The sequence below is a fragment of the Lepisma saccharinum genome, chromosome 23 (assembly GCF_977018435.1).
Source record: "Lepisma saccharinum chromosome 23, izLepSacc3.1, whole genome shotgun sequence".
In the NCBI taxonomy this organism is placed as follows: Eukaryota; Metazoa; Arthropoda; class Insecta; order Zygentoma; family Lepismatidae; genus Lepisma; species Lepisma saccharinum.
Window position 1 is genome coordinate 10,847,125 of NC_139251.1, and position 20,218 is coordinate 10,867,342.

At 37.7% G+C, this 20,218-nt stretch overlaps 1 protein-coding gene across 3 annotated transcripts in view; it reads left to right on the forward strand.

Moving 5' to 3' along the window:
• Positions 1–16,870, forward strand: part of Kyat (Kynurenine aminotransferase) — a 73,211-nt gene extending 56,341 nt beyond the window's left edge. For all 3 annotated transcript variants that reach the window (XM_083109935.1, XM_083109934.1, XM_083109936.1), the window contains exons 7-9: positions 7,122–7,308; positions 10,818–10,981; positions 16,674–16,870. In XM_083109935.1, coding sequence (XP_082966061.1) covers positions 7,122–7,308; positions 10,818–10,981; positions 16,674–16,733 — 411 coding nt within the window. In that variant the 3' untranslated portion in view covers positions 16,734–16,870. The remainder of the gene's footprint in view (positions 1–7,121; positions 7,309–10,817; positions 10,982–16,673) is intronic.
• Positions 16,871–20,218: the final 3,348 nt, after the last annotated feature.

Sequence of the window (20,218 nt, forward strand, 5' to 3'; positions counted from 1 at the left end):
TTCTATAAATTCCTCACGTTAAATTTCTAATACCTACATACCCTTTTCGTCAGCATTAGTGGTATAACTGCATGTTTGTCAGTTTCACAGTACTTCACTTGTATATACTGTACTGAAGCAGAAATCCCATTGATAATGTAAGGCAATATGCCACTTTCTTTTGTACAATTCAATCGCTTCACTTATATGCGAGAGTTAAAGTTGTTTGCTTTACAGAGAAGAGAGAAGTAGCTTTATGCATCGAAAAATGAGTCTGCACTCATGGTTCTTGCAAGCAGATTGTTCCAAACCTCAGTGGAAATATCAACATATAATATCGAGAATGTATAAGGAGACTGATAAATTACAAATTGTATTTCTTAATCAATCACTCTTCACTCTAATCTCATTTAGTCGTAACTTTAAAAATAAGCAAGTTTTTTATTTTAAACTTACTGCGTAAAATTCCGTAATCCTTCCCTAGTTTGTGAATTGTAATAATTTTCCAAATTCACTATTTTGCTGTTTGAATTCAAATCATAGTGAATAGAGAAATTAAGTCAATTTCATAGAAGATAATATTGGTACTTAACAAATTCATATTTGGATCTGTATGAGTTTATTATTTTCCAAAAACATCAATTAGTTTAGTTTGTAATTGTCAGGGGAAAATGTAAATTTTGTCCTGGAAAACCTGGAAAAGTCGGGGAATTAATTTCTGCTTGTTTGTAGCCACCCTGATAAATGAGGTGTTTATGTTGTGCTATATTATGAGTTAATTTTAATGCAATTAAACCAATGACGTCATAGTTTGGAGTTGTGTGTAAGGATTTTTATTTTACTAGAAGCAAGTCTAATCAACGGGGAACGAGATGTCATCAATCATTTATGTCAATCAAGCTGTGTGTCAGTAAATCTATTATTACATTTTTATTACTGGTGTGTTTATGTCTCAAGTGTAAGTATTTTTAAACTGCGTGCCTGTTAGTCTATGTGTATACACAACACCTTACAATGTTTTGAATTTTTTGAATTTGAATTTAAAATTTTGGGTGTGTCAGCACTAAGGCTATTTTGCACCCGTCACATTATACGGGGTCCAGCCCCTTATCGTTACACATAACAACTCTAACGTTGCATAACTAAAATCATATAATATTCTGACTTCCGTTAAAAGCTGAGGCTGTAAAGGAGCACTCAGCACAAATAAGGACAAAACACAGGACAACACAAACAAAATTATACTGGCCATGGGGCCAGTCGCCAGAGCCTCGTTAGTCTGTAGTACCTTACAATGTGGCGACGAGGATGGGAATATGACGTGAATATGGAGAAGATATCAGAAGAATGACTATGATAATTTAGGAAGGAATGTAGTATGGGTGAAATTGCCATTTAAAGACAAGAAGAACGCTATGAGATTATGTTCAGGGCAGAATGCTGAGAAGAAACAGTGATGTCACTTGCATGGTAGATGTGGATGGAAAGAGGCACAAAAACCAGCCTAAGTGGTTGAATAGAAGAAAAGGTACTGGGGAAAATGAAATTGATAAGCGGCAAATGTTTCCTGGAACTTCTAATGGTTCAGTGTTTCCAAGATTTTATGACGATGAACTTTTGATGGATTTCCCAGATCCAGGTGATGTAATTGACACCCCCGATTTTGGATAATGGGGCAGGTTGTAGTTCAGCGTCATCCTTGGAGAGACCAGAAGCCACCATTAGGAGATCAATCGGGGATAGAAGACCTCCTGATAGACTTCAATATGTGAAGGACTGAAAATTTTAAACTGAAGATAGGGGAATGTTAGGTGTGAAATATCGTTAGGCTTTTGTTTATGTTTTGTTGAAATATTGAGGCGTTCATTGTGTAAGTTGTATGTTAAGCTATATGTCAGTAAATCTATTATTACATTTTAATTAGTGGTCGGTTTATGTCTCAAGTTTAAGTATGTATGAAACGCGTGCATATTAGTCTGTGAGTACATGCATACACGACAGTTGCGTAAACCATGTAGTTTCGAATCGGAATTAACAGTTCGTCACGGACAAAATTGCACATGAATAGAATCGTAAAAGGTAATTGACCCTTTTATCACTTCACTGTTTTCGTATACACATACCTGTACTTGTAGAAGTTCTCTGGTTCTAGTTGACTTCGGAACCACATCGATCCATTTGGAAACTTCTCTCTACCATATCCTTGGAGGTTCTTAAGCTTGCAACGTTCTGATAACAGTTTCTTTTGACGTAAGGCAATTTTGAAAACAATGAGGCTGGCAATTCAGTTCCCAGCTGTATTTTACTACTTGGTCAAATGGGTTGCATCTTTTTGTAGTTCCACGTTAATCGCGGTCACGATTATTTTACGCAGCACGATTTCTGCATCTCTTTCTCCATTACTCTTCCATTTATTTCATTACTCGTCGAATGCATTGTACAAGTTCCAAATTCGTATTACCACCAATACATATAAACGCAACCTTTCCTGAACATTCTACTGTAGCAGCACACAACTCTCACAAAGTTACAATGTATAGGAGAACATAGATTTAAGAGTTAAACATAGATTTAAGATAGTATTTTTGCCCACCCTGTCACGTGCTAGAAATGAGACTATATTTTCTCCAACTTATGTTTCGTTTTGAAAAAATTGTAAAAATATTTGTGCATTACTTAAATGAACGTGGACTCAAGTTTTTGCTACCAACAAGAAGTACGTAACAGAATATCTATGTGCAGATAAGAATCGCAGTCACGTCTCCGCACATCAAGTGTAAGGTGGAATTATCCCATTAGGAATTCGCTGCTTCGGTTTCCAGTTTTTCTTTGAATCTACCAGGTTCTCAACGTACAGGTGCTGTAGGTGTGAAACAATAAACCCAGTGGGAAGGTAGGAGAGGGCAGCTTAATTTTAAATCTCTTCTTTTCCATCTACAACTACATTGCATGAATGCAAGGAATTCGAACCAGGGGGGTAAAATGGGACCTGAGTCTTCTAGGTAAAATATTGAAAGTGGAGAAAAATTCTAGATGAATGTGGTGGTCTATTAGTTGGTAGGGTGTCTGACTGCCACACAGAGACCCAGGTTCGATTCCCGGGGCGAGTGACCTAAGGTCGGAATTTTTCCGGCCTTATCCCCGCATAAAGTGGCTCCGGGGCTCACCTAACCTAAAATTAATGGATACCTGGGGACAACCCTGGGGAAGGGGGTTAAATGCAGCATGGTGCTGATCACATAATCTCCAAAATGTCAAAGATCGAGAATGTGTGGGCCCTACCCCCACATCCCATAAATGTGCCTTCATGGCTTGGTGCTATGTGCACTGGTGAAGGAAAAAAAAAACCTCACTCGTGAACATGGGAATGAATGGAGTTACCTCTCTCAGAGGTCTAAAACTAAGCCATCAGCCCTAAACAAGATGTTTAAAGCAAACGGTAAACTTTTAATATATCGAGATGGCCAGGAAATAAAAGTTCGTCCCTTGGTTGTTCCGCCTCTACCCACAAGTGCTTTCAGTATTGCTTGATGTGATGAAACCAAAGAGGAGGGGCAAGATTGTATTTTTGCTCCCCCTCCCAACCCCCTAGTCACGCCCTAAAAAATGAGACTATATCTATTTCAACTTTTCAGGGTTTTGAAGAATATTTGGAAAAATATGTTTGCACTAGATTTGTGAATGTGCACTCAAGTTTCAGTTAACAGCAAGAAGCACGTGACATCACAGCCAGGTCTCTGCAAATCAAGTATCCCCCGAGGGATTCGCTGCTTCTGTTTCCATTTTCTTTGAAAGCTGCCAGGTTTTGTACCTACAAGTACGCTCACATATAACAAAACACCGCTGGAAGGGGACAGAGGATAGTTTAACTTTAAATCTTCCAGTGCACTTCCGAACACGAGCTTTCTTTAAGGATCCCTTACTGTCAAAAAGGTCGTGTTTGGAAATTCAAGTCTAGCCTAATCTCCCCTTCCCTATCCAAATTTAGACTTGGTCAGACGACACAATCATTGTTCAGAGTAGAATATCTGCAGAAGCCGTGTTTCGACATTTACTCTGGAAATTGTAGTGATGAGTTTTCTTCCTCATCAAGGGATATAACTGTGCATATATACGTGTAAATCTATTGCAGACAGTACACCGACTGCAAGATTGCTTCGAAAAATCACTGCACTGCACTTATTATAGAATCAAAAGGCGGGTAAGTTTTACTTCTCTCCTTAAGTTTTCTTTACTAATTTATATTTTCTGTGTGAATGGACAGAAAAAGACGAGACTAGAGACAGACAAGTATCATCTCGATACACCAACAGTTCTCTGCCCTTTCTGGTTTCTGGGGTGGTCTTCCACATAGTACACCCAACTGTCAACCTCACTTCCACGAGTCCACCCTGGACTGCATTTTGCAGACAAACAAGGCTTTGGCGACTGGCCCTATGGACAGTATAATTCTGTGCGTTGTCCCTTTTTTTGTCCTTATGTGTGCTGAGTGCCCCTTTACAGCCTCAGCTTTTAATGGAAGTCGGAATATTTTAAGATTTTATTTATGCAACATTAGAGTTGTTATTTGAAACGATAAGAGGCTGGACCCTGTATAATGTGACGGGTGCAAAATAGCCTAAGTGTTGATGCACCCAAAATCTTAAAATCAAATAAAAATAAATAACGCTGCAAACTTTGGAGTGTATGAACCACCTCCTCGTAGGAAGGGAGGAACTTTTATTTCTTGGCCATTTAGATTTATTAGAAGTTTACTGTTTGTTTTAAGCGTGATGTTCAGGTCTGATTTATTTTTACGTTGGGAGTCAGAGTTTAGTTTAAGGTTTAGGTGTCAAGGTTGAGGCATGATCGATATTTTAGACTTCTCGGGGGGAGTGTGAAATCTGAAACATCTGAGAAGGGACATTGATGTGAAAAGACATGTAAAGTTCAGACTGATTTCATTTAAATGCGATACGTAGGTGCTGTGCTAATTACAGATCAAAATATCTAATTTAAAGAAGTTGGCGTGGCGTGGCGACTTGCGCCATATTTGACACCTCTGTCCTCTCCAACCATGCACTATATTTGAAAGTCTTCGTTGTAAAACTTTAGCCTATCATGCTCTAAAATTACCGATAGTTTCATTTCTTATTCTCAATCTCTGAATAGCAGTCTGAGATCTGAAAATGTCAGTAAAAGATGAAAGAATCGTTTTTGTATGCCAATTTAGAAGCAGAAATGTTTATATGTTAAAATATAGCGCTTACAAAAAAATACAATGTGAAAATCTTAAGCACAGAAGAAAAAGTAAAAATTCATGTAAAAATATCACAGATTTTAAATTAATAACACCAAATTTTGCTCTAAACCGTGAAAAATAACACCGAATTGCAGTAAAAAATAACATCGAAATTTAGGGGAAAATTAAACGAAAAATTCACGTCCCTAATTATAAGTAATAAAATAATCCGTAAAACAGGCCTCTGGGCCTCCTCTTATCTCATATGAGGCTTCGTTACTGTGGATATTCATATATTCAATAACTATATATTTATTATTTATGTCATAAATATGTAAATATAACAATAAAATAAGCTATTTAATAATAATTACTACTGGGGAAGAGATTGTAAAAACTGGTTGATGGATTTGAAAACCTGCCCTCCCACTCCAAAATAAGTTCCGACGTCCCTGCCAGCATACGCATGGAACCCTTAGTGACTGCAGATGTGGTCAGAAAAGGAGAGTTTCTCATCAAATATGACGCCTAAGTCCTTCTGTGCGGCAACTCTTTGAATGCAATTATTTTCTATGAAATATTGCGTATTAAATGTATTTTTCTTTAACCACTTGCCTGACACATTATTTTCCCAAGAATGACCCATATTTTACACATTTTTTTTATTGTGTGTTTGTAATGTCCTGATATTGACAATTGTAACGTCGTTCCTCGGTGTACTCAGAAATAATAAATAATAAATGTGTGTTATGGGCTACCATGCATACAGAGGATAAATAACGTGATGATTAATTACGGCGAGGAATCAACAGTTACATTTGTACTTGCAAAAGGGATTTTGCTTAAAGACAATAGCGTTAATATTTCCCTTTAGCAACCAAGTGAAATTAAGAACTCATTTGCACAATCCCCCAATAATTCCACCATTATACACCCTCAGAATAAACTACGTGTTCTATTAGTACTGAAAACAAAAAAAGAATTTATAGTGAACCAAGCGATTTATTCATTTATAAAGAACATGCTAATAATCAAATGCTTGTTATACATGCGCATTTTCATTGTTACGTAAATTCTCAGTTATTAACAAGGCTGTAGTTCTACATGTATTTTTGTATCAAAATTAACAATGCTAAATAAATATAATGTTGAATCATAATCAACAAGCAGTGCAAAATTATCAGTTCAATAAGACAATCAATGAACGTTCACGTGAAAATTCGATTAAGAAAATACCATCGTATTAAAACTTCTTTAAAACACATGCACGTAATAGTAAAACAACTATTTGCAAATTATATCTATATCTGCCATTTGTACTTTTTGGAAATCGTAGATGCTCAAGATAGGTACCATTGATTTTTATCAACCCTGGACATACAAGTATCACCATATGCCTCGATCAGCATTTGGAATGTTTCCGTTGGCGACTTTTTAAGTTTCACAAGAAACTTGAAGTTAATCCTTTGGTCTACTTTCAAACCAGCCATTTTCCACCACAGCACGATTACACGTGTTCACGGAATGACACCTCACTCGGAACTGCTAAGGTCGGGTGAGTCCACACTTCATGCAAATGGGGGGAAGATATGGTGCTTCAACACAACACTAACCAATTTACTGCAACTGCTTCCATTCATGAAATATAAATTCAGTACGTTTTTTTTTTCTTTGTCAGACCTCGTACATATGTTACTAATTTTACTACTGTTATATATTATGATATAATTGCTGTTTTTTTTTTTTTATTTAAAGAATGTTTTCTAATCATTAGTCAGTACATAAAGGCTCATCTCTGATACAATCAATTTCTGTTCAGTTTCCCTTCCCAGTTATCTGATTCCCAGATAACCTCCATAACATGTCTATGTCGGGACAAGCTTCTACAGTAAGTGTTAAGAATTGCATTCTTTCTTTGCAGGAAGCAGTGGCTCGAGGTTTTGAAATTGAATTGGGAAGGCTTGGAAAACAAGAATCTTATTTCCTTAGTCTCCCAGCCGAGTTGGAGGCCAAGAGGGATTACATGGCAAAGTTCTTGTCCGATGTGGGGATGGTCCCTACAGTTCCTGAAGGAGGATACTTCATGATAGCTGACTGGTCAGCATTAGGTAATAGATTAGATCTCAGATTAAAGTTTAACCTGAACTAAAGCTTAATCAAAGCTTAGATTAATTGGGCAACATAGGAATTTGGTGTAACCGTGTATTGAATGTATTTAGTTGGATGACATTAGGTTGAACTAAGTAACTAACTCTCTAGCCTTCTTAAACCCAAAGGTTTATTGCTGCAGCAACACAAGTCTTCCATCTGTCCTTATCCTGGGCAAAATTAATCCAATCTTTTCCACCATTACCAATTTCCTGTAGGTCCATCTCAACGTTATCCCTCCATCTTCTTCTTGGCTTTCATACAGGTCTCTTAACATCAGGTTTCTCAACAAGAATCGTGTACTCTTCTTTTCTCTCCCATTCGTGCCACATGGCCTGCCCACCCAAGTCTGTGTGATTTTATTATTCTAATAATATCTGGACAGGAATAAAAACTATGCAGTTCTAAGTTATGTAACCTTCTCCACTCACCCATCTCCTTGTCCCTTTTAGGTCCAAATATTTTTTTAAGGATTTTATTTTCAAATACTCATAATTTATGTTCCTCTTTTAATGTAAGGGACCAAGCTTCACATCCATGGCATTAGGTTGTACAAATAAATATTTGATTGCTTGTATGGTTTCCTATATACTGTAGTAATGTTTAGAAAACGTACCAGCGGTCCAGTATTTATTCATAAGAAATCTTGCCATTCAAGACAACAAAAAATAAATATACAATGGAACGTCAATGATACTTTTTTCAGGGGACCAAGTTGAAAGAACTTAAAACGTGGGAAAATATAAAATCTTTGAACAATTTTATGGCAGCTTACTCTATTGGGATCATGAACATTGAATGTATAATGTGGGAAAATGTAAAATCGGGATTCCACTGTACAGTGTTTGTCCAATAAGTATCAGGACTGAAGTCATAAAAAGAAATTTATTGAAGATATATGTACATTGTGTTAATATTCTTCAAAATGTCTCTCCTGCATCAATACACCGCTGCCAGCGCTTTTTCCACTTCATACGCCCCCTGGAAGTCGGCAACCGCAAGGCTGTTCAGGCACCCCTTTGAAGCCGCTTCGACTGCCTCAATCGCCCCGAAACGATGTCCTTTAAGGCTCCTTTTGATCCGAGAGAACAAAATACTTGGGGGGGGGGCATATCTGGACTATAGGGTGCATGCAGCAGTGTTGCCACATTGTGATTGGCCAGTGCCTCCCTCACAATTAGCGACATGTGACTGGGTGCATTGTCGTGATGCAGCAGCCAGGAATCTGCGATCTCCCTTCGGACGCAAATCATCGGTCACAATTGAATGCAAAGTGGATTTCAGTAAATTTAACTCCTATGCTTCAATCAAACAGTTAACCGGTGATCACTGTTCAGAAGTTCTTGCACTTTGGCCACATTTTCAGATCGATGTCGGACGTCGAGCACATTGTTTGTCTTTGACGTCTTCCCGGCTATCTTTGAATTTTTTATGCCACTCAAAAACACACGTTCCGGACATGGCTTCGTCCTTGTAAGCCTCACGGATCATATCAAAAGTCTCTGTAGCAGATTTTTTCAGTTTAACGCAAAATTTGAGGCACAATGCTGCTCGATTGTTCGCTGCATCTTTACTCTCGATGCAAGGACTAAACACACTTTCACTTCAGGCATGACCTACACACTCCAAAGGCTGAGGCAACTGAGCTGGGTCTTCTAGCTCACGTGACATCCCGCAACACCGATCCCACCCATAGATACCGCCCTCCACCCCTTCCCATTGGCTGGACAAAATCAATCCCAATACTTATTGGACAAACCCTGTATTCAGTAGCTTTATTGATTGATAAATGATTGGGCATAATACAGAGAGAAATGGATATGAAAAGTAACACATAGATGAATGCTTACAAATTAACCAAGACTATCTGAAAATACAAAGGACAAGATGTTGGAAGTGAAAGAACACCACACTAAAATGACTAGTCAGCCAGGTGGTATTGCCTATAAACCTTTTTTGTAGGCACACTAGAAGGGTAGAAATTTATCAAATTAAATGTATTTGCACTCAACTGTATATTGAGCAAGGCAAGAGGATGATCAGAAAGATTCAATGATCACATCAAGTACTTGAAATGGACAGAAAATTCTGCACTAGCTACCAATAGAGTGAAGAAGTAAGCAATTCCAACTCATTTACTGAACGAAACATTGAGGAAGCTTTATTTATAAATACAACTTTGTACATCATGAATGGCAGAGCAAAATTTACAAAAATATTGGCTAAGGTTACAAAATTCCATCTTCAATGTGAATAGAAACAACATCGATATGTCAAATGCATATGATTCAGAAAAACATAAAGGAGAGAGTGCCACCTGTTAGTTGAAGCAGTTATTGTCCTGTGGTAACTGCAGAAAACAGCTAGCCATTTCACCCAGTTAAATCATGTTGACTGTGTTTTAACCTTGTTGCTAGGTGCTGTACTTATCCCTGAAGGAGGAACAAGGTTGATCCAAAAATTAGAAGTAGCAACAAATCCAAGTTGTTTTTAATATGTTGACGACAAATCAAATGAAATATGACCTTTTACTCAATCTCACCCCCTGATTTTCCCTTGTAACTTTCAAACTATTGAACATAATTCAGTGAAATTTGATATGGACACGCCTTGCTGTATGAGAAGCATGATGACCTCGTAGCGAGTGTCGAAAGTGCTTGCCATCAACATCGAGACATGCCTAGACATGCATCTACATGTTACTGAAGGTATTCATAATCGGCATTCAATTTGTGCAGCCGACACACAAATTGCAGTAGAGGATAACATTGCTTCTCATATACCAATATATATCAGTGTCAAAAATTTCACTGACTTGCATCTATCAGTTTGAAAGTTAGAAGGGAAAATCATGGACCGAGAGCAAGTGAAACACCTGGTAGATTCTTGCATGTAACAATAAGAATATTTGAATATTTAATATGAACAAATAAGTTCATCAATATGTCATCCAATTACTGGGACCACATCATCAAAGAAGCGAAAGCCATCCACTGGGAAAAGGAAAACCTCAGCAGGAACATGGGGCCCAAACTGGACCCAGCCTGGTTAGCAATATTCGACTGGGAGCATTGGAGAGAGAACAACACCTGATTGGTCCACCACCTACACTGGACTCTTCCCGTAAAAATCCATAAAAACTTACCTCTGACACATCTCAGCACTTCAATCCCTCAAGATGAGAGTGACGATGAAAAAGCCTATCCTGAAATCACATGGCTGATACCTGAGAAAACTATTATTCACCTCCAGGAAAACTTCAAGAATTGTTACAGTTTAGAGTTTTCATTTAAAGTTGAACGTGAGGAAGTTTTAAAAAAGATATGCGCTAAGGTGAATTTGGTAACCATTTTTCAAAAAGTGTTGCCATCTTGAATTCAAATGTGAATTTGTAAATGATTCCATGCTTTTTAAGGTTTTCATATGGTGCTGTAATATTACATTCTACTGTTTTTTATTTTTATTTCAGAAAACAAAGTGAGACTTAATGAAGAACCAGATAAGTACAAGGATTACAAATTCACCAAATGGATGACCAAGAATGTGGGCCTCCAAGGAATTCCTCCCACTGCCTTCTACAGCACTGGGCACAAAAATCTGGCCGAAACATGCGTCAGATATTGCTTTATCAAGGTAAGTTGAAGCAAATTAGTTTTTCAAGAAGTTGTTGTTGTTTTGTTCTTTTTCCCATGAAACAGTTGCAGGTTCAAGTTTCATTTTTCCGCACAATTTTTATTTGCGATTGATTTCGCCACCTGTCTGGTAGCTTTGTCAACCATGTACTGTCTTGCTGTGGGTGACGTGGTTGCTTTTTCTCCCACTCGCATTCGTGGCCATGCTAGTTGACGTGGGCCTTTCACTTTCTGCTCCTCTGGCGCAGGTGTGATACTTCTTTCTTTTGCCACACATTAGGATTTTTTCACTGCTGGTTCCCTGTCTCGTCCTCTGCATCCGTGTGAAGGCATTTTCACTCACCTGTGCAGGTCGGCACTCATGGTTCATGACGAAGCTACCAGACAGGTGGTGAAATCAATCACAAACAAAAACTGACTGGAAAAATAAAATGTGAAGAGTGCTCTCTCTCTCTCTCTCTCTCTCTCTCTCTCTCTCTCTCTCTCTCTCTCTCTCTCTCTCTCTCTCTCTCTCTCTCTCTCTCTCTCTCTCTCTCACACACTCACTCACTCACTCACTCACTCACTCACTCACTCACTCTCTCTCTCACTCTCTCACTCACTCACTCACTCACTCTCTCTCTCACTCACTCTCTCACTCTCTCACTCTCTCTCTCTCTCACTCTCTCTCTCTCTCTCTCTCTCACTCACTTTAATTGTATCATCATCATCCTTCACAATGTCTAGTCTGCTTAGCAGTCATTTCATTCCATCTTCTGACCTACCACTCATCTCTTTCCATTATGTTCCAATTCTGTCTTCTTCTCACACTCTCCTATTTCCACCAACATCTTGGTCATTCCTTTGGTCTCTTCCCATTCGCCATGACGTCGCAAGCGAATAACGCTCGGCCAGGCAAAATGAGCGGTATACACTTGAAGCCTGGTAGTACACTTGTATCTTATTTGCCTGTCGAAGTGGGCCCTGTAATATGGATTGTGAAATGAAGGACACAGTGAATTGTAACTTAAGTGAACATAGTCATCACCTCCATGTTATAATGTAACTTAGTCTATCTTACAAATACACAATAATACGAGGAGGTATCATGAAATTTTTCCTGATGAGGTATATTTTGTTTAATAATGGACATATATACGTGGGCATACCCAAAAAATCGAACTATTTTAGTGGTGGACAGAGCTTTTGTAGTACCGCATTTTGCCGCTAGGAGCGCATAGAGCAAACCTTCCTGAGTCCGTAAGCAGAGTGCCGTCGCTGAACCAGGTCAGGACACATTTCGGCGGAGTTTAGAGTGACAGCTGTTTTGTGTGATCGTCGTTTTTGCAATGGCTGATTTTCGGGAACAGCGTGCGGCGGTGAAATTCTGCTTTTTGCTCGGAAAGAGTGAAACAGAAACTCCTGAAATGTTAAAAACAGTGTACAAGGACTGCTATGGGGAAAACTCAAGTGTTTGAGTGATTTTCCCGTTTCAAAAATGGTGAAATGTCAATTGATGACAAACCTCATTCTGGTCGTCCTTCCACGGCCCGAACACATGACAATGTTGAAAAAATTCATGAAATCATCAACGAAGATCGACGTCGTTTAAGGGTTAAACTTTAGGTCCAGTCCTGATTAGCCTTATGACTTTTGGGACATATTGTGACTGTTTTTGTTCGGATATACAGTTTTTAGTTCTGCACGAGTCTTGAGGTATGTGATAAACAACCAGTAAGGCTTAATTTCATTTGGGTTATATTGGGGGGGGACCCTTCTGAAAATCTCATTACATTTTATTTTTTTTTAATTTTATTATCGTTATTTTCTCAGTTCTAGGATTTGTAATGGCACTTTTACCAAGGGAACAAACACACTAAAATAATAATTTTGCACATTTACATCACCGCGTGGGGGCTCGCAGATTTTCAAATTTCGTAAAAAGAAACAAGTTTTTCTTCTTTCTTCTTCTTCTACCCAATAACGGAAAATTTGGTATTTATGTCATTGGCTTATAGCCACATCTGTACTGAACAAAACGAGGTATAATTTGTAACTCCCAACTTTCCAGAGATATATAATTTTATATAAAAGCATGCAGAAATTTAAAATTCCCACTGAAAATGCCTCGGTCGTTCGTGTGTTTACCAGGAAAATACGCTTGGTCATCAAAGGGTTAAAGTGGGATCCAAACCACTGTACCAAGTGCCTCCACTGGATATCGAACCCGGGACCCCTTCATTACAAGGCGACGATGCTACCACTGCGCCATCGGGGAGGTCCTTTACCTTATTGACAATTGACCATATTTTACATTTTTTGTATATGTCTCTTTATCATAAGTCCACTAACTGTTTATGACTTCACTGAACGTCACGATTAGCAGAAGGTGAACTTTCACCAGCTGTCTCTCATTCTACTCAGTATGAAAGGTTACTATTGCACTTAATAACTACGTATTGTTTCAGATGCTCAAAAGTAAACTTATGCCTGTTATCCACGAGAATACTTTTATACTCTGAAAACTCTCACTCTACGTCACAAGAAACAATAGGGGGATGTTGTAATTTCAACAAATCAGAAACGTGCAGTTCACTTGGAATGCCATCCACATTTTGTTTCCCTGCATGAATAGAGCAAATATCCTTTACAAGCTTGTAGCCAGAATTCTTTGCGAACATATACTGAATCATTTTTCTGAATTGCTCCAAAGGAAAGGAAACAACAAATTTTCAGACAGAAACAGCAAAATATGCATTTGTAAAAAAAAGTCAGTAAAATATGCAATATATCCTGAAGTCACTGAAAATATGCATTTGCATATGCTATATGCAAAATGCATAACTATCCGAAGTCTAGTTATTACTGTATCTCATTATTTCAAAGAATGTGATTATACTTTTCCGTAGTGAACAATGATGTTCAGGTATTTATTGAACTGTGATACGATATTTTGAATTGCTTAGGCAGGCTTGTCTGCATTCAATTTTATGTTTCAGTTTGTAGATATGGCCTGTACATGTGGGTCTTACATGTATTTGCATGAAGTAGTTTCCCTCCAAGTATGTATTTTAGGTTCACAGTGCTGCTTATTAGGCTCTGTAATGCAGGATGGGACGACCAACCAATCGTTCCGTTACAAATGCGGTATGCTAGAGCATAGCATGCTTTGAGGGTGGGGGACTTGAATGATTAGGACCAAGGGAAAGTATGCATTCACTGGCAGGTTTCCCTGCCCCATCCTCAATATACACAGTCCAACAATTAAGTAATGAGACTGATTTTATATTGTGAAAAGGAAACAAAATAATTGAACATTGGCGGTTTACTCAAAAGTACACCCTCCTGCATCAATATTGCAATTGTCACGGTTGGCCAACGATTGTTACATCTGCCAGTCTTCATGTGGTATGACATGAAGATTGGACGTCACAACCTGTTGGATGGTCCTGTGTTCATCAAAAGTGCTTAATTTCAGCAGCAGCTTCACTTTCGGGAATGGGAAATAATCACAGGGGGATAAATCTGAAGAGTAGAGAGGAAAATTCAACACCTTCACTTGTTTTTGGACCAGGAATTCCCAGACAAACAATGCTCCCTAGCACCTTGCATTACTGTAGAGCAGGAATTAACTGCCTGCCTCAGGAAAATGATCTCTGAGAGGGTCAGTTCTCTTTCATAATTGCCCGACCCTGTGGCCGAGTGGTTAGCACATCGCGCTGCGAAGCCAAGGGTCCCGGATTTGAATCCCGGTCGGGCTTGGTTGTTTGTGAATGTCCATTCATCAATTTCATCATTTCATCACTCATCCCCATCTTCACAAATTAGCCAAGAGGCACAAAACGCGAAGTAAAATAAACTAAATCAAATCAAAATAAAAAAAAATCTTTCTTAATCATTCAGAACAACAGCCAATTACAGTTTCATCCTCTGGAACAAATACATTATGAATAATGCCCTTGCTGTCATAAAAACCACATTATTGTCTTCACCTTTGATTTTTCGAGCTGCATTTTCTTCCCTCTTGGTAAATTTAGCAACTTCTATCCTGTGATTTGTCGGTTCATACAAGAACCGTAGTGAAAATACTCTGTTTTGTCCTCCACAACAATAGAATTCAAAGAAATGTTTATTCCTCTAGTTTTGAGAATGTCTTTCATGAAACTTGATGTTCACTTGCTGATCCATAGCTATTGTGTCACGACACCTTTGCACCTCCACGACATGGTGGCATAATTCCCAGCATACCCATCGCAAGTTCATGAGGTGTTGCCAGGTTGTGAATTATGGACCACACTACATCATTAACGCGTTACTTCACAGATAGAATGCACATGTGGGGCAATATAAAATCAGTCTAATTACTTAATAGTCTGACTGTGTATTGCTGCTGGTTTTGTTTTATCTCAAAGTATGACATGAAGAAAGGGAAATTGTGGTATTCCATTCCCAAGAAACACATTTGAAAGAAAATAACTTTACCAAAAAATTCTTAAATGTAGTACTCTTAGGGTCATACAAACACACACTCTTTTGCCATGTGGTGACATTTGCTGTAAACCCATTGAGGGTGGCTGGAAAAAGTTTTTTCCAGCACCACATGACAGCAATTAAATTGTCATTTCTCAAAAACTACAAATGATATTTCAGTTCTGTCGTTTTTGTTAGTTTTCTGATAAATTACACTTTTGCATGTAAGAATGAGAACGTAAGAACACTTTAGCAACATGTTACAACAGGGGGAAAAGACCCAATTTTCAAAATGTCTTGAAAATTATGACTTTTGAAAATGTTGCATAATTTCAGCTTTTCTCAAAATTTGGGAACGGGCATTACATATCCTAAAAGAGTGGTCTTTTGTCTTTCTTCCCTATAAAATTCGGTTGATTCAGTGTCCATAGGGCTGATGCTAGAAGAAACTTTAAAAATTGTTTCCATAAACTGGTAACACTGCCGCTCTCATACGTTATTATTTTTTCTCCCAAGAGGTATTGGTCTATTTTCAATTCAACTTTGCATGGTTGTGGGAAAGTACAACTATTTTTTTTTTCACTTTTGTCTGTTGTCGTGCCCGCAGAGTTGTGTCTAATACCATTTTTTTTGTAAATTTGATTTTCTTCTACCTTTAACATTTATTATTTGGTGGTACAATATATACATTTCACCTCTACTAGAACCCTGTCATTCTGAAAGAAAACAAAACTAATTTCATCTCTCTAGGACACTTAGTTCTCAAGCTAAGATTTTTTTTCCATCGCAGCAAGTTTGAAAAGCGTACGTTTGAAAAGTTCCCGGCTGGAGATGCTATCCACATACGTGAGGCCCCTCCTGCTAAAAGTTAAATTAACAACATGGGGTATTTTGAAATATTCCAAAGGATGCAGCTTTGAAATGCTAGAAACGTGATGTAAATATCACATATTGTTTTCAAATTATCAATGAAAGGTAGTATTCAGTTACTTTTGAAACGTTATATTGAGTTTGGAAACTCTTGATTTCTGCATAACATTTCCTCCTTGAGTAGGAAATCCTGTGAGATTTAATATTTGTGTTTAATAATAGAGAAATTCTCATGTATGAATTCGCCAAATATTCAATGATCTTCCCAAATGGAGCATACATAGTATGCATTATAATCCTTCTTGCGTTTTATTGGCATGTTTCTGTTCCATATCAGTCATGTGTTATTAATGGTAATTCTTTGTTTTTTACAGAGAGATGAAAATTTACAAAAAGCAGCTGAATTGTTGAAAAAGTGGAAAGGAAGTTCCTAAAAAATTAAACATGTGTAATAAGGTAATTGAAGAGATGGATTTATTATAAGGAAAATGAAAATATAAACTTCAGCTTTTTCAATTTGTGTATGCTTGATTCTGTACATAGTGGCATGTAAATATATAAATAATTTTCATGCTGGTGCTTCAATTAGTGTGGAAACATTTGTTCCACATCACAAACCATGAACCAATGGTTATGTGGACCTTGCCTAAATTTAATAAACCTTTCTTTAAAATCCCAAGCAACCACATCTGCTGAATAAATTGAAGTCTCAATCTGCAACATCTGTGATCTTAACGTGCTCACAAGAGTGAACTTATTGTAAGAATTTGGTGTAAACATTTAAGTAATGGATTACCTGGTACAATAGATTTCAACAGTAAGCCAATGGCAAGGTTGTCCCAAACTGTAAACATTAACTTCCAAAACTTCAAAAAAAAAATCCAAACTTGCCACCTATTTGGTTTTGTAAGTATCGTCTAGCAGCATGAGTTGTGCAGTTTGGTGGGTCACAAACTGCCGGACTTGCCTACTCACAGAATATCCCTGCATGAAAACTTTTAAACCCACAACTTTAAATCAAGGAGCAAAATTATTTATTTTCTTATGAACAGTTAATAATTTTAGAATGCCCTTCGGAGAAATCCGCAATCGTTATAAGATAATCTATCCTACAGCTTTCTGCAAGTTCAATTGTTTAAACTTTTAACCACTATGCTTGGTTTATATTATATGATAATTTCAGACTGGTTCTGTCCCCATATTCAGGGTAGACATGTATATCCTTTGATGAAGACTCTCCAACCCTTTTTGGCAAGGCACGCACAATCAAGTAACAGTGCAGAATCATATGCTCACAACCATTCAGGCCAGGACAATGGCCAGCGCCAAAATAATCATCACTCCAGTAATTTCATTTCCATTTGCTTTCATGACACGAAAGCAGGTCTGGTCTGTCTGCCCAGACTACTAGACAAGATGAAACCTTGGCTTGCCCTAAATAATCCTCCCTCTGTGATGTTCAGTTTTCTGTTCTGTTTTGCTCACTGACTATTCATGTTGACTATGACGTAGGACCATGTTGGAATAATACACCACCTGAAGATGAAGAATTTAATATTCAAGGAATAGATAATAAAATAAATACATCTCCAATTTGATTTGATAAAGCAGTTAACATCACCGCAGAGTATATACAACAAACATCGTCAATCGAATGATATCGGGCAACTTCACCATCAGGTTGGTTTCTATCTCTTAATATTCTAAATGTTGTAGTACGAAATGACCAAATGTTTATATTACATATGCTGAAATGATGGTATATAAATCATCAAGTACAGTAGTTAAGAGTCTAAAGTATTCAATGTGATCAGCGAAGAACTTTTACTTGTTGGGTTCAACTTCCAATGTCAATGAATATCAAATATTTTCTCGGTATATTAACTTGGTCCCTTAGATTTATCTCAAAAGAACTCCACACAGTTGCAATCTATGGACTTTACATCATGGAAGTTGCTATCACAGATATTTATTTGCTTTTCATCATGCACTTTTCCCACATAACCCTTTATTGGTAATGTACTCAACCTAACCACAATAGCTGGCATAACGTGTCTTGAAGTTTCCTAGTTACAAATGGTTGACATATTTTCTTGGATTGTCCTTGATTATTCTTAATTACAAAAACACCAAATTGATTCATCTGCCCTCATTAAAAACCCACACAATGTTGATGCACTTTAGATGTCCATGAAAATATGAAATATAGCCAACCTCATGTAAAAACAGGAATTTGATCTTACATAAAACTAATGTTGCACGGTATTAAATTTATGTGCAATTTCAAGTACTCTTTGAGAAACTAGATTGGCATCCCAGTAAAAATCAAAATTATTAATGGAAGATTTGAAGGTAACATAAAAGTTTAATGTTACATTATTCAAAATACATTACTATATTAACTAAACAAACATAATTCACTTTTATCATGGGTACATGACCAGGAAAATACCATTAATATACATGTATAAGTAGTTGTGTTTATACCCAGTGTGGGAATTCAGACAGATGAAGGGCTCGGGGTGTAAAACATGGTAAGTCACATTTTGGTCATTTCTGAGTTCATTAATTCACCTTAGTTCCTCAAAAAATATGCAATCAAGGTTCCACTGTACATAAAGAAAAAAAGCAAGGTCCGTAAGAACTTGAACCAGATCCCCTGAGCTAACATCATTGCATTTTGTTGTTGTGTTGCATCACTTGCCCCTTGTAATGGATAGTTCTCCTCTCGTTGTTCAGCTGATTGGGTCCTACCACGTATTTATGCTATTGAATTTTTATGACCTGCCATAACACAATTGGAAAAGTTGTGTGGCAAGGATATATGGCATTTGTAGATAAACAGAGATGCAGGGCTCTTGCACATATCGAAAACTTGGAAAAGCCAGGGAAATAAATCCGAGTAATTTTGAAAATACATCGAAACAACTGGAAAGTCAGGGAAAATGAAGTGTTTTTCTCTCTACTTTCCGGAACTTTGGAATGAAAATAAATTCAACTTTCTTCTTGATGGGAGATACTCTATGTAAAAATGTTATAGACTATTTTTGTTAATACGAGGGTTGTTCCAAAAGTTCATGGACTGAGATCACTATTAGGAGTCAGAGTCATACGAGGGTTGGTGTGAGTTTCTTTTTCGAAATAGCGCCCTTCACTCTCTATACACTGATTCCAGCTATGCATATATCTTCTCAAACACATGTTGCAGACCATTTTCTGAGAGTCAGTGTAAGGTAGTGGATGTGACAGCTTTCACTTCCTGGTCCGTGCTAAACTTCCTTCCACCTTCTTTCTTAAGTGTTGGAAACGCCCAGAAATCGCAGGGTGCTAGGTCTGGGCTGTATGGAGGATGGTCTAGACTGCCCACCAATTTTCTCCAAAGCTGCCATAGCTTGCCGTGCCACATGTGGCTTAGTGTTATCCTTCAAGAGAAACCATTCTTCATGAAGCATTTCAGTGAACGTAGCACCCATCCTGCACAAACATGAGACATTTTCAGATGTTTTGTGACATCTTGCTACACCAACATTCAGTTTAGCTGCCAATTAACGAATCGATAAACGTCTATCTTCTTTTAACAATGTCTCTGCTTTCACAATGTTCTCATCCTTCACTGATGTTGATGGACACCCACTTCTCACCTTATCCTGCACATTGCGTTTACATTCCTTAAAATGCTTCCACCACTTGAATACGACTGATCTGCTCATTGCTTCATCACCTTAAGCTTCTTTGATAATCTCAAACATTTCCTGGCCACTTTTGCGTAACTTCACACAAAATTCAATAGCGATCCTTTGTCTGGTTATTATCGATATATCATTCTCATCCACCATTGTAATACACTCTGCAGTTTGACTTTTGTAGTGAGCAAACAAACAACAGCTGCACGCTGGTTCACTCGTACATTAACAAAGCA